This window comes from Bactrocera neohumeralis, chromosome 5 (genome assembly GCF_024586455.1).
Source record: "Bactrocera neohumeralis isolate Rockhampton chromosome 5, APGP_CSIRO_Bneo_wtdbg2-racon-allhic-juicebox.fasta_v2, whole genome shotgun sequence".
In the NCBI taxonomy this organism is placed as follows: Eukaryota; Metazoa; Arthropoda; class Insecta; order Diptera; family Tephritidae; genus Bactrocera; species Bactrocera neohumeralis.
The window spans coordinates 68,622,627-68,636,837 of record NC_065922.1 but is presented as its reverse complement, the minus strand read 5'-3'; the positions used below and the strand labels follow the sequence as shown (position 1 = coordinate 68,636,837).

The window sequence follows — 14,211 nt, the reverse complement described above, 5'->3', positions numbered from 1 at the left end:
TAATTAATAAATAAATTATTTAATTAAAAATATTAAATCATTTAAAAAATATATAAATAAAAAAATAATTAAAACAGAAACAAAAAATTCATAATTTAAAGAGGAATCATAAAATTTTAATTAATTAAAAAAATTTAATTAAATTAATTTCTTTGATAATAATATAAAATTAATTATTTTACTTAAAAAATATATAAATAAAAAAATAATTAAAACATAAACAAAAAATTAATAATTTAAAGGAGAAATCATAAAATTTTAATTAATTAAAAAAATTTAAATAAATTAATTTCTTAAATAAAAATATAAAATTATTATTTTATTTAAAAATATATAAATAACAAATAATTAAAACAGAAACAAAAAATTTTAATTAATTAAAAAAAATTAAATAAATTAATTTCTTAGATAAAAATATAAAATTAATTATTTTATTTAAAAATTGAAATTATAATTAAATGCAACAAAATAAATCACCTAATTACTAAAATTAGAGAAAAAAGTTTATGTAAATATTTTTGCGATTGTTTTTGGGGACGAATTACATATATTCTTTTATACTCAAAATAGCTAAGTATTAAGCTACATATACGAATATATATGTATATACATATATGTATATGTACATATATACATATATACAATACATACATACCTATAGTGTATTAACATTTACATATCGCAAGAGCTTAGCAGCTTATAGTCTCACTTTTACATTTTAATTTCTTAACCTGAGAGCCCAAACGGATGTTCTTGACCACATAAGTAGGTGTTAAAAGCATATCGAACGCTTGGTAATTCGATAGCGCCAGCATAATGGTGTAACAGTTGGCGCCAGCAAGCATAATGCAACAAACAACAACAAAAACCAGCATGAATTTTATGCGCCAAGTGGAGGGTAGAAGGAGTGTGGTAAAATAGTCAAGGAGTTAACTGAATGCATCTGTGTGAGCTTTACTTTTGCTTGTGTGTGCAAATTTAAAAAAATATTTATATTTTCTTATAACTATACATAAACATGCTTACATATGTATTTGAACCTAAGCGGAGAACAGTTGTCAATGTCAAGCGGTTCAAATTTCATTTAATTTACAACCACTTGGGAGGTGTAAAGACGCAGTTACATAAATTTTTTTCACATATGGTTTTTTTGATTTTTGTTACATATACATAATTCAATTTTTTTTAATTTTTTAAATTCTTATTTGCAATTTTATTTTATTAATATTTTTTTTTTTGAACTTTTAAAATAGAATTATGTAAAAAAGTAAGAGTTGCCACTTTTTAATTATAAAATTATATAATATTTTATTATAACTTTTTTATTTAATTACAATTTTGTAATTTTCGGTTTTATTTCCATTTTATTTTTTTAATATTTTTAAAATAATTTTTGTTTTTTATAATTTTATATATTGTTTTTTTTTTTTTTTGTTTTTATTTTATTTTTTCGAAAATAAAAGTTGTATTTCCATCTATTTCTTATAATATTTTTTAAATACTTTTTTTTAAACAATTTTGTTAAAACAATTTTTTTACATACTTTTTATTTTTTAGAAAATTGTAGTTGTAAGGTTGCTTTTTTGTGTAACTGCAAAAATTTCTCTGAAAATTCAAGCCATGTAACCACGTTGACAAAAAACTTAACGTCACATGCAATTTACAACCGGTTTTTATCTCTCGGCAACATCCAGGTTCAAGTGCATAATGATATTTGAGCTGTTCTTGAATATGATATGCTTGTAAGAAGCCAATTTTGCAGACTTGTATATTTTTTTTTTATATTTTTTATAGCCCACAATTTTTTGGCTTAAATTAAGCGCGCCCTTGCGGCGCAGGCTTTTAGCAACATGTTGCAGAAGTTAAGTACATTAATATTTGCATGTACATAAGCACATTCGGAGCCTTAAATCATAAACAAAGTCCGCAGTTTTTACTACACATAGTAACATATGTCTCAGCAACATGTTTCAGCAACATGAAACAATTAAAGATAGATCTATATGACATTATTATTTAACAAATTCTCTACAACTTTAAAATATTTTATAGTCAGTATTTTTTACCCTTAGCAACATTTCTCAGCAATATACTTCAGCAACATGTCTAATTTTTCCTTAAAAAAAGTTATTCAACTGTCCTTCTATTTGATGAATAATCTTTATATTTTTAATTTTTCCTTTTGAAGAATATTTATGTATAGCAACATGCTTCAGCAACAGTTCATATAGCTTTATATTACTTTATTGTTTAAAATATTCTCTTAAACGTGCAATTTTTTTAATTAACTAAATCTTTTTTATTACACTCAGCAACATGTTTCAGCAACATGTTCAATATTTGTTCACGTATTTATTGATAAATACTGAAACACAACCACTCACGAGATTTTGTAAAAATTATTATTTCCAATTTATATAGTTAGCAACATGTTGCGTGAAAACCATTTTATGCTGTAACTTTAACTAAAAATATGTGTCAGCAACATTTCCTATAATTCTATATTAATTTCTTGTTTAACAAATTCTCTTAAATGGCGAATTTTTTAATGAACGAAATTGTTTATTACTCACAGCAACATGTTGCAGCAACTTGTATCAACAGCATGTTTCAGCAACATTTTGCAAAACAATAATTTATAAAAAAAACCATCTTTAAAATTACTTAAGTACAAATTAAACTTAATTGTCTTCAAATTACTAAACATGTCAACTAATTCATAAATTTTGTCCTCTCTCACTTGCTTCTTCCAGGAATTATGACACTGAGCCGTGGCCCGTACAGCGAGCTCGATAAAATGAGCCTTTTTCAGGATCTAAAACTGAAACGACGAAAAATCGATTCAAGATGCAGCAGTGATGGCGAATCAGTAGCCGACACCTCCACCTCCTCGCCCGATCTCCTCGCACCGATGTCGCCGAAAATGTGCGACACCGGCGGTGCGGGTGCTGGCGGTGGTGGCGGCCATGGAGGTGGCGGCGGCGGTGCGCTCTCCTCCCTGCCGTTGCCCACCGCCGTCGTCACCTTGACGGCAACATCCACCATTGCGCCCGTCTCTGCCGCAGCTGCCACTATCTGCTCGAGCAGCACTGTGCCAACTGCCGCCAGCAGCAACTCCGGTCACAATGTGTGCGTGGCAACACCACCAAGCGCCACCACTACGGTGGTTGTGTCCGCTGGCAAAGCGGCAGCCATAAAAGCTGAGCAAAAACACCAACAACAGCAGCAGCAGCAACAACAACAGACTGAAATTAACTCGTCCAGCGGCCCTGTGAGCGCAGCGGCCGCCTCGTCCGTGATGTCACCGCCACCAACAACAACAGTGCGCATGTCACCTGCGCCGCCGACTGATCTGAGCCTGCCGGCAGGGCGTCGCACGCCCAGCAATGCGACGCCGACACGCGCCACACCAACACCACCGCATAATAATGGCAATGCGAGTAGTAGTTGTGGCACCAGTAATGGTGGTGGCAGCAGTCGCGCCTCACCGGACTCAATGGATGAGCGTCCGTCAACAACCACCACAACAACAACGGGTGGCACGCAGATGTCTACAAATGGTATACATGGCGGTGCGAGTGGGGACTGTATGCAAAACGCTGCAAGTGCCGAGTGTGGTGTTAGTAATTTAAGTGTCATACGCTCGGTGAAGGAAGAGCGCATTGCCGCCTCGCCTACGAAAATGCTATCCTACCACCAGCATCAGCATCAGCAGCAGCAGCAGCAACAACAGCAAATGCAGTATCAACAGCACGCGCCATCTCCCACACAATCCAAAGGTCTCACGCAGTCGCAGCAGCATGTCAGCGTGCTGGTGACGCCATCACGCATAAAGTCTGAATTGTCACCGCAGCAGCAACAGCATGCGCAGCAAATGCCGCCAACATCGCTACAACATCTGGCGCATCACCCGGCTTACTCCACGTCTGTGTCGACAGCGACCAGCTCAGTGACATCTACTTCTGGCGCGATGACTACCACAACCAGCTCCAGCGCCGCAGCACTGCACGCAAGCACGCCATCGCCGACGCCATTGCCAACACCGGCAGCAGTAGCAGCAGCAGCGGTGGCGGCCGCGGCGGCGCATCATCCGCACCTGCATCACCCGCCGCCGCCCATCGTGCAGACGCATCACCTACATCAACAGCTCACACAACCGCAGCTGCGCAAGAGCAGTCCGCCAACTGGTCTAGGACTGCCGCAGCAACATTTACTAAACCAATCCATGCAGCATTTGACACAACAGCAGCAATTGCAGCTGCTGCAGCAGGCGGCCGCTATGTCACAGCGACCAACGCAAATGTCGCCGAATGCCATTAACTCAACGCCAAGCGCGCGGCATCAGTCCAGCGCTTCATCGCCACATCAACATTTGCTACAGCAGCATCATCACCATCAGCAACAACAGCAGCAGCAACAGCAACAGCATTTACGCATTAAAAAGGAGCCAGCGCAGCTATTGGCCGCCGCCGCGGGTAGTTTATTGGGCAGCAGCGGCGGCGCGCAACGCCACTTACACTCGCCACATCACCATCACCCATCATCGCCACAACAGCAACAGCAGCAGCCTCCACCGCAGTTACCGCCACAAGCGTTGGGTAATATAGCGCAGCTGATACACCCTGGCTCGCTGCAATTGCGTCATCCCAACCGCGATGCAGCCATACTTTTTCGTGTAAAGAACGAAGTGCATCAGCAAGTGGCTGCCGCGCAGCTTATGCAACCTGGCGCTGCTGCCGCTGCCGCAGCCGCGGCACAACGCATGGTCTGGGTTTCGAACGCGCGCATAAACGGCGTTAAACCGGAGGTTATCGGTGGTCCGCTCGGCGGTTTGCGACCGGGTGGTCCAGCGCAGTCGCCCTCACCGCATCATTCTTCATCCTCTTCGTCTTCACAACTGTCGCCGCAAACGCCTTCACAAACGCCGCCACGCGGTACGCCTACGGTCATCATGGGCGAAAGCTGTGGCGTGCGCACAATGGTGTGGGGATACGAGCCGGCGCCACCAACAGCCGGTCCATCGCCCACACATGGCGGCAACAGCAACAGCGGTAGTGGCGGTGGTCTGCATCAGACGCCGCCCTCCACGCCACAACATCCACACGGCCAGCAACAACAGCAACCGCCCTCTTCTATGTCATCGCTCTCACAACAGTCACATCACTCATCACAGTCATCACTGCAGTCGGCGTCATCACCATCGGCGGGCTCCATTACGCCCACGCATACGCCCGGACCGTCGCCGCAAAACAACGAGGAGGCCGCGCAACTATTGCTTTCACTGGGTCAGACGCGCATACAGGATGTGCGTCCGCGGCCGCATCAGTTTCGCACACCGCATGCGCTCAATATGGAGCGGCTGTGGGCGGGCGATTACTCGCAGTTGCCGCCCGGACAGATACATGCGCTCAATTTGAGCGCGCAACAGCAGTGGGGCAGCACCAATGCGACGGGCATGAATCGCGGTCTGGATGCGCCGCACGAGCCCACGGACGAGGATGATCAGCCGCTGGTCTGCATGATCTGCGAAGACAAGGCGACCGGCTTGCATTACGGCATCATCACGTGTGAAGGGTGTGTAAAAAGCACAGCGTTTCAAATGCAGTTTTTTAATAATTTACCGTTATCTTTTATCCCTACAGTTGCAAGGGCTTCTTCAAGCGCACCGTGCAGAACCGACGCGTCTACACCTGCGTGGCCGATGGCACGTGCGAAATAACCAAAGCGCAGCGCAACCGGTGTCAGTATTGTCGATTTAAGAAGTGCATCGAGCAGGGCATGGTCTTGCAAGGTACGTACGCCCCCCATATATACTTACTTTTAATTATAAGAGTCTAAAATTGTTTTGGTTTTTTTCCCCACACAACAGCCGTGCGCGAGGATCGCATGCCGGGCGGCCGCAACAGCGGCGCCGTCTACAACCTCTACAAGGTCAAGTATAAGAAACACAAAAAGTCCAAGCAGCAGCAACAACAACAGCAGCAATCACAGCAACAACACATGCATTCACCACATCATCAATCGCCGCTCTCACCACACCATCAACAGCATCTGCTTTCACCGCAACAGCAACAGCATCTGCATCAGCATCAACAGCAATTGGCGGCCGCTGCCGCAGTCGCTGCCGCCGCGCAGCATCAACATTCGAAGCTGCTAAGCGCCACGCTAGGGCAAAGTGAAATGAAGCCAATGTTTTTGGGTCCATCCATCAAGCAGGAGCTGCTACAGCAACAACAGCAGCAGCAGCAGCAACAACAACACCAGCAACAGCAAGCCGCGCAACTGCATTCTCCACATCATCAGCAGTTGCATTCGCCGCACCACACGCTACACGGCTCGCCACATGGCGCGCTACCGCCACACTCTTCGGCCAGCGCATTGCATAGTCCACTGTCGCATGGGCCGCCCTCACTGCCACCACACACCTCCTCTTCATCCTCATCCTCGTCGTCGGCTTCTTCGGGCGGCAGCAGCAGCAGCTCACAGCAGCCATTACACCATGCGCTGCCTTCGCCACATCATGCGCTCGCGCATGCGCATCATCTACAAGCGAACGCGTCACATGCACCGCCGCATGCACAACAGCTGCATCAGCAGCAGCAGCAACAGCAACAACAGCAGCAACATCAACAGCATGCGTCACAGCTGCAGGAGAATGCCATCAAATTGCCCTCGCATTTGGTTAACGGTACAATACTTAAGACTGCCCTAACGAATCCCAGCGAAATCGTGCATTTAAGAAATCGCCTCGATACCGCCGTGAGCTCGTCGAAGGATCGCCAGCTCTCGTATGAGCATGCGCACTCCATGATCCAAACGCTAATCGACTGTGATGCTATGGAGGACATAGCCACATTGCCACACTTCTCCGAGTTTCTCGAGGACAAGTCGGAGATTAGCGAGAAGCTATGCAATATCGGTGACTCCATCGTACATAAGCTGGTATCGTGGACAAAGAAACTGCCTTTTTACTTGGAGATACCCGTTGACATACACACCAAGCTGCTGACGGACAAGTGGCATGAGATACTCATATTGACTACAGCGGCGTACCAGGCCTTGCACGGCAGGCGCAGGACACCTAGCACCACGACGCCCGGTGGCGGTGACACAACAACAGCGCAAGCCTCCTCCACCACCAGCTCGAGCGGCGGTCGTTCTAGCGCAGGCGCGCCACCACATTCGCCCGCCTCAGCCAATCATCATCACAATCACCATCACATGAGCGGCTCACCGCATGCCACGAGTCTGAATTTGCCACACCAGCTGCATAATCAACAAATGCAGGCAGCAGCAACGCCACCGCTGCAGAAGGAGGATCCCGAATTCGTGGACGAGGTGAATGGCCATCTGCTGACGCTGCAAACGTGCCTCACCACACTGATGGGCCAGCCCATTGCCATGGAACAGCTGAAGCTGGATGTCGGTCATATGGTGGATAAGATGACACAGATCACGATCATGTTTCGACGCATTAAACTCAAAATGGAGGAATATGTTTGTTTGAAGGTGTACATTCTGTTGAATAAAGGTGAGTATTGGTAGTGAGAAATTGCAGCTGTTGTACTACAATAACAATGTAGCTCATCTTTTCCCTTTAGCAGAAGTGGAACTAGAGACCATACAAGAGCGTTACGTGCAGGTGTTACGCACGTATTTGCAGCACTCGTCACCGCAGAATCCACAAGATCGACTCACTGAACTGCTGTCGCATATACCGGAGGTAAGTTGAGGATGAAATAAGTTTGAAACCCGTGAGCTTCTACTTTTATAATTACAAACTCTGGGTCTCGAAAATCAGATACGACGCATTTTGTAAGAAGTGTCGGTTACTTCATCTACGGTCACATCTAACAAGCTGACAATGCAGAAACGCTTTCTAACTCATTGACCCGGTAGTTTTGCCTGCGACTACGGAACTTTGGAAGAGATTAGCGGGATGTTTCAGTTAATCCCTTTGATAACACTATAACCCGGAGGTTTTGCCCTTGGTTTTAGAACCTCATTTATGCTAATTTCGTCCGCAGACGTCTGCTAATCCCTCTGCAGTCACATATAATAGGCTGGTTCCGCAGAAAAGCTTCTCTAATCTTATATGTTCAGTGCTAGTCTGGAATATACGCTAATACCTCATCATCCTTACGAGCTAGTCGGTAATCTGTTCCTTTGAGGACAGTAATATTGAATGCATAATCGAAAAGCTTGATTAGTTTTGAGGTTACTAAGACTTCCCAACTTTTCTAATATGGTATTTTGAGGACATGTCTAGCAAATATTGGAATATGTGCTGAATGTGTAATCAGCGAGCGTTAGCTAAGGACCAAACCCAAACCCACTATTCTAAATCCTAGAACACTCCTAATTACCAGAAATTATAGCTTTTACCCACAAAGATCTATCTTTAAACCTGACGGGATTTGAAAGTGGAGTCTATTTTTTATGGTCAGGTATTTCGGGCTGGAAGTGCTTATATCAAGCACTTGCGTCAACAACTGGGTTAGAGACTACCGGAACTATAGGAAAGGAATGTGGGCTAATACGGTAGGAGAGACAACCTAACATCAAGGCTCTCATTTGTCGTTTTATATCGTCTGGTGGGATCCCAGAACTTCTATTTCAGGATCCGAATCCTGATTTCTTTCAACCTAAAGCGTTGGGTCAAGGGTTAATAATTTATAGGTTATTTCAGGAAATATTTCCCCATAGAGCTCAGGGGCTTTTGATGAAAGTCATATACTAATGTAAATCGTCTATTTTTTCTCCCCAAACCTAACTAGATCCAAGCTGCCGCCAGTCTACTGCTAGAAAGTAAAATGTTCTACGTTCCCTTCGTCTTGAATTCGGCCAGCGTGAGGTAGCAAAGGCTTGAACGTGGATTACTGCCGATCGATGATGATCCGCCGAAGCCTAAGCGTTTGATGATGATTATGCAACAACAACAACAGGAGAATGAGGATGAGCCAGAGGAGCCAAAAGTAGAACAGCAACAACAAGCAAGCAATTTAATGAAGGCGCGTAGACGCGCTGCCACCGAAATGGCTGAACGTCTGCAAAGACAGCAAGAGGATTTACAAAAGCAACAACGCGAGCAAAGCCAAAAGTCAGCGGCACAACAGCAACAGCCGCAACCGGTAAGATTTTGTCTACCGATGCTGGAGTTACCTACAATCAAAGTGGAGAACGTGCAACAGCAACTTAGCTATTCAATGGATGAGGACGACGCCGATACGGACGAGGAAGAGTTACGCAATTTGGAGCAAAGGCAACAACAACAGCAGCAGCAACAGAAGCAAAGCGGCGAGGAGAACACATCATCGCAAATGAAATCGCCAATAATGGCGCGTTTAATGGAGCCAACCACGTCGATACTAAAGACCTCATTGCTGGCAGGCGCGGCAGCAACACTAGCGACGCTGACGGCAGCCGCGGAACAGGTAAATCGCAAAGCTCAATCACCACAGACGCATGGCGGTAAGGTGGGCACGCGCGCGCTGACTGCACAACAAACGCCAGCGGCGGAAAATAGTCTGACAGAGAGTAAAAGACTGCAAACACAGCAACAACAACAACCACAACACGTACAACAGCAAGAACAACGCGAACAGCCTAAGCCCGCAATGCCTTATAAGTCCATACTGCAGACGGCGCTTATGGGTGAGCGGCCGCCACAGTCGCAAACACCGCCAACGCCGACGACAGTTGGGCCAAAATATATGCGCGCGTCCGGTTTACAAGCAGCGGCGCCACCACCACCGCACGTCTTAAAGACCGCAGTTACACTAGCGAGCCTCGGTGAAATTGCGGCAGCGCGCCAACAGCAGGAGGAGGAAGAACGCCGCTTGCGCGAACAGCAGCAGCAGCAGCAGCAACAGCAACAGCATTTATTGTTACAACAAACACTGCCATTGAAGAAGAAGAAGAGTTTTCTGCAACAAAAGTTAACAGCAACATGCAACATGCTGACAACAGCGGCAACGTTATTGCAACAACAACAACAGCAACAAAATACAATTACTATACTGCCAGTTGAAGCCAGCAACAACAGCCACACTGCCAACTCAGCTGCAAATGCTGCTGTTGAGACCAACACAAAGTTCGTATTAAATAATACAAGCGCAGGCGTATTGCGCTGCGTTTCGAGCGCGACAGCAACAACAACCGCCACGACCACGCGCTCCACTGCCACTTTTGTTAACAACTTGCGACGCGGCGCATGCGCCACAGAAATTGCCTGCAACAACAGCAATTCAAAAAACGCTGCCAGCGGTTGCCAAGCAATTGCCACACAAACCATAAAAATACCAACAGTGCGCACGGCGACGGTGACGACGCAAACGCAAACCGATGAAATGCACTCCGCCGCCGCTGCGGCAACAGCAGCAACAAGCGGCGCGCAGACACCGTTGCACGCTCTAGCCGCCAGCAGTCATGTAATCACGCGCAAACTTAGCACTGCTCTACAACAACAACAAGCAATGGCGAGCGCTGCTAGCGGCAGCGCAGCGACAACATTGCTCTCACTGCCAACGCAGCAGTCCAATGTGGCGCGTCGCGCCTCACCACAACGCCAAACCACATTAGTTACTGCCACCACAACGAATGCGACCACGATTAGTGCCGCACCGCCCACATCTACTGCCACTGCCACAGCCACCGCTGCCCCGCCCTCCACAGCTGTTACTGTTGTTGTTTTTAAAACATTGTTACCTGATGACTGAATTAATTAATTTTTAATTATTAGCAAAACAAAATTGAAAAATATGCCGAAAAAGCTTTTGCAGAAAGCTCAGCACATACGAAGTAAAATTTCCACTCGTAACACCGCATTAACCGTTCATTTTGTTCACTACAATTATAGGTAAACATATTTGTTGTAGCGTGTAAGTATCACGACTCCTAATGAAAGTCCTTGTCAATGCATGTAATTTTTGAAAAAAAGCTCAAGCTAAACTAATCCCTATTATTTGGCGCTTTTAACCGGATTTCACTTGGGTTTGGAGCGAAATTTCACCATTACTGGAGCTACGTAACTCTCACGACTAAGTAAAAGTTTTTTAAAATGATTATTAGCCCTAAAAAAGCTTTGCGGGCGCTATAAGTTACAAAAAAAATGTATGAAAGCTTCATAAAAAAGTTGGCAATATATTTTTGAAAAATTAAAAAGCAAACGGCAAAAAGAATTCAATGAAAGCTTTCCTGAATTAAAGCTGTTAAAAATACTAGAGTGAAAGCTCTACAATTTATGAAGGCTTCATAATTTCATTTGGCAAAAGCTTTTTAAAAATACTTGAGTGAAAACTCTACAATGAAAGCTTTTAATTTTTAACGGAGCTTTAGATAATTAAATTTACTTTTATTCTGGAAAATTTACGCAAAGCATTGCTTTAAAATCTTATTAGTGTTTATCGAGAGCTTTTAAAGTGTTAGTTTATCAAAGTTTCATATTTTTATATTTAATGAAAGCTTTCCTGAATTAAAGCTGTTAAAAATACTGGTGTGAAAGCTCTACAACTTTTTTTTTACTTTTCAAGTGAATTTTAATTAATGGTCTTCAATGAAAGCTCTTATTTTTTAAATGAAAGCTCTACAATGAAAGCTTTTAATTTTTTTTTTACTTTTTAGTGGATGTTAATTAAAATTTTGAATGCCACGAAAGCTTTTTTAGTGAAAGTTATTTTAGAACCCTATTAAAGTTCACTGAAAGGTATCAAAATGTCCGTTTATGAAAGTTTTTAAACTGAGAATTAATTGAGAAATGCATTATAATTAATTGAAAGCTTTGGGGCGAGCTTTAGATATTTAAATTTACACATTTTCCTGGAAAATATACTGAAAGCTTTTCGAATGAAAGTTGCTTCAAAATTCTATTAGTGTTGATTAAGAGCTTTTAAAGTATTAGTTTACCAAATTTGTATTTAATGAAAGCTTTCGCGAGTTAGAGCTACTTATTAAAAATACTTGAGTGAAATCTCCACAATGAAAGCTTTTAATTTGTAAGAGTTTTTTATTACTTAACAAGTGAATGTTAATTAAAACTTTAAATGTCATGAAAGCTTTTCAAGTGAAAGTTGTTTATTAAGAGCTTTTAAAATTTTGATTTATCACAGTTTTCCAAATGAGAGATTATTAATTATATAATAATTGAAAGCTTCCGCGTGAGTTCATTAAACTTTGTACTTTTCTCTGCTATTTTGTTATGTAGATATTTGTTATTTTTTATTTGTTTTGTGCGTACATAAATATAATATGTACAATTTTATTTTTTATTTATGTTATTATTATTGTTTCTTTAATAATTTTTAAATTAGTTATTTATTAATATTTTTTAATTCTATTTTTTCTCTGTTCTTAATAATTTTTTTGTATTATCTTAATTATTGAGTTTCTTATTTTTTATGTATTTTTTTTTAATTAATAATTTTTTTTTTTTTTAATTTTTTTTTTTTTTTAATTTTTTTAATTTTTTTTTTAATTTTTTAATTATTTTTTTTTAACTATTTATTTTTGTACGTATTTAATTTTTTAATTTTGTATATAATGTAAATTTAATATGTAAACAATTTTATTTATTTTGTTTTTTTTTTTTAACTGAAAAACATAATTTTTTTTTGCTTTTAATTAATTTTGGTAATTCAAAATTTATTATTTAAACCACATCACCTGCGTTATTACCCTTCAAGACTTTTTCAAATTCATTTATGTAATTTTAAACATAAAATTTCTTCATTTAATTTTTCGTTTGTCAAAATTATAACTTTAGGTTAAAAAATATATTTTTTAATAAATTATTGTTACTCATATTTTATTATTATTTATTTTTTAATTCTTATCACCATAGTTATTACTTTTTCGAAATTTTTTTTACATTTGTTAATGTAATTTTAAACTTTTTAATTTCGTTTTATTTTACATATTGTTTTTTTTATTATTTTTATAAATTTTTGTATTGTTTCTTATTTTTTTATTTATTAATCTTTCCGATTTTTTAAATTATAATTAAAAATTAATATTATTTTTATTTTAATATTTATTTTATTTATTATTATTATTTTTAATACTTAGTTTTTGCTCTTAGCGAACGAATTCCACTCCTCCAAACCCATAAAAAAATGAAAAAAAAACAAAAAAAAAAAATTATTAATACAAATTTCTTTTTTTAAAACCTACAACAACATACCAAGAGAAAAAAATGAAAATTAATTTGAGTATTTGCTGCTGGTTAAGTCACCACTTTTCAAAAAAAAAGTTGAATATTTTCCTCATTTAAAAAAAATTATTTTGCTACAAAATTTCTTGCAGTGCATGTTACATAAGCAGCCGAAAATTGCGCAAAACTCTAACTGTTAGCATAAATATGAATGCTGTTTTTGCAAAAACTAACAATTTATGGACTTTTCAATGTAATTATTTTTAAAATATATATTTAATATTTAAGCATACAACAAAAAAACCGTAAAGTCGCGGCTAGCGGCCACAAAGGCTTTGCGGTGAAGGACAGATGGACTTTTTAATTGTTAATAAGCAAATAGTGTGTAATTTTTATACTAAATATATACATAAATGCGTATGTTAATGCATGAGTATTGGTGAAACGGTGGAAAAAAGTAAACAATGAAAAACACAATGCTTGAAATTTATGAAAAATTTCTGAAAACAGTTTTTCACTTTTTCAAGGGAGCAGTAAAATATGTATAACAGTAAATTATGTCTATTTAGTATAGAAAATAGTTTTTTAAGTAAAAAGTGTTAATTAATGTAGTAAAAGTATAATTAAGTAATTAAGAAAAAAAAAACAGTTGCATAAACGGAGTTAAAATTATTGTGAAAAAAATTAAATTTTAGTGACGTGCACTTAATATACATAATAAAAACTAGCAGAACGCATAAATATGTACTTGTGTTAATTATTATATATGTGAAAGTGAAAAAAATGGATTTTGTGCAGAAAATTATTAGTTTTAAAAAATAAAATAAGTTTAAACAAAAATTATCATTAAAAAAAATTATAATAATGAAAGAAAAAATTAAGAAAAACTAAAAATAACTAAAGAAAAATTTAAAAATAATTAAGAAAAATTTAAAATAATTAAGAAAAATTAAAATAATTAAGAAAAATTTAAAATAATTAAGAAAAATTAAAATAATTAAAGAAAAATTTTAAATAACTAAAGAAAATATAAAATAATTTAAGAAAAATTAAAATAGTTTAAC

At 39.5% G+C, this 14,211-nt stretch overlaps 2 protein-coding genes across 2 annotated transcripts in view; both read left to right on the top strand.

The window, feature by feature from the left end:
* The window catches only part of LOC126758457 (hormone receptor 4), an 81,618-nt gene extending 72,752 nt beyond the window's left edge, over positions 1–8,866 (top strand). The window contains exons 2-6 of the mRNA XM_050472726.1: positions 2,754–5,574; positions 5,643–5,791; positions 5,870–7,531; positions 7,605–7,723; positions 8,778–8,866. Of these exons, the coding sequence (XP_050328683.1) occupies positions 2,759–5,574; positions 5,643–5,791; positions 5,870–7,531; positions 7,605–7,723; positions 8,778–8,858 (4,827 nt within the window). The 5' untranslated portion in view covers positions 2,754–2,758 and the 3' untranslated portion in view covers positions 8,859–8,866. The remainder of the gene's footprint in view (positions 1–2,753; positions 5,575–5,642; positions 5,792–5,869; positions 7,532–7,604; positions 7,724–8,777) is intronic.
* Positions 8,866–10,718, top strand: LOC126759358 (homeobox protein prospero-like). The gene has a single exon (XM_050474094.1). It carries the CDS (start codon positions 8,919–8,921, stop codon positions 10,716–10,718), a length of 1,800 nt encoding a protein of 599 aa, XP_050330051.1. The 5' UTR covers positions 8,866–8,918.
* Positions 10,719–14,211: the final 3,493 nt, after the last annotated feature.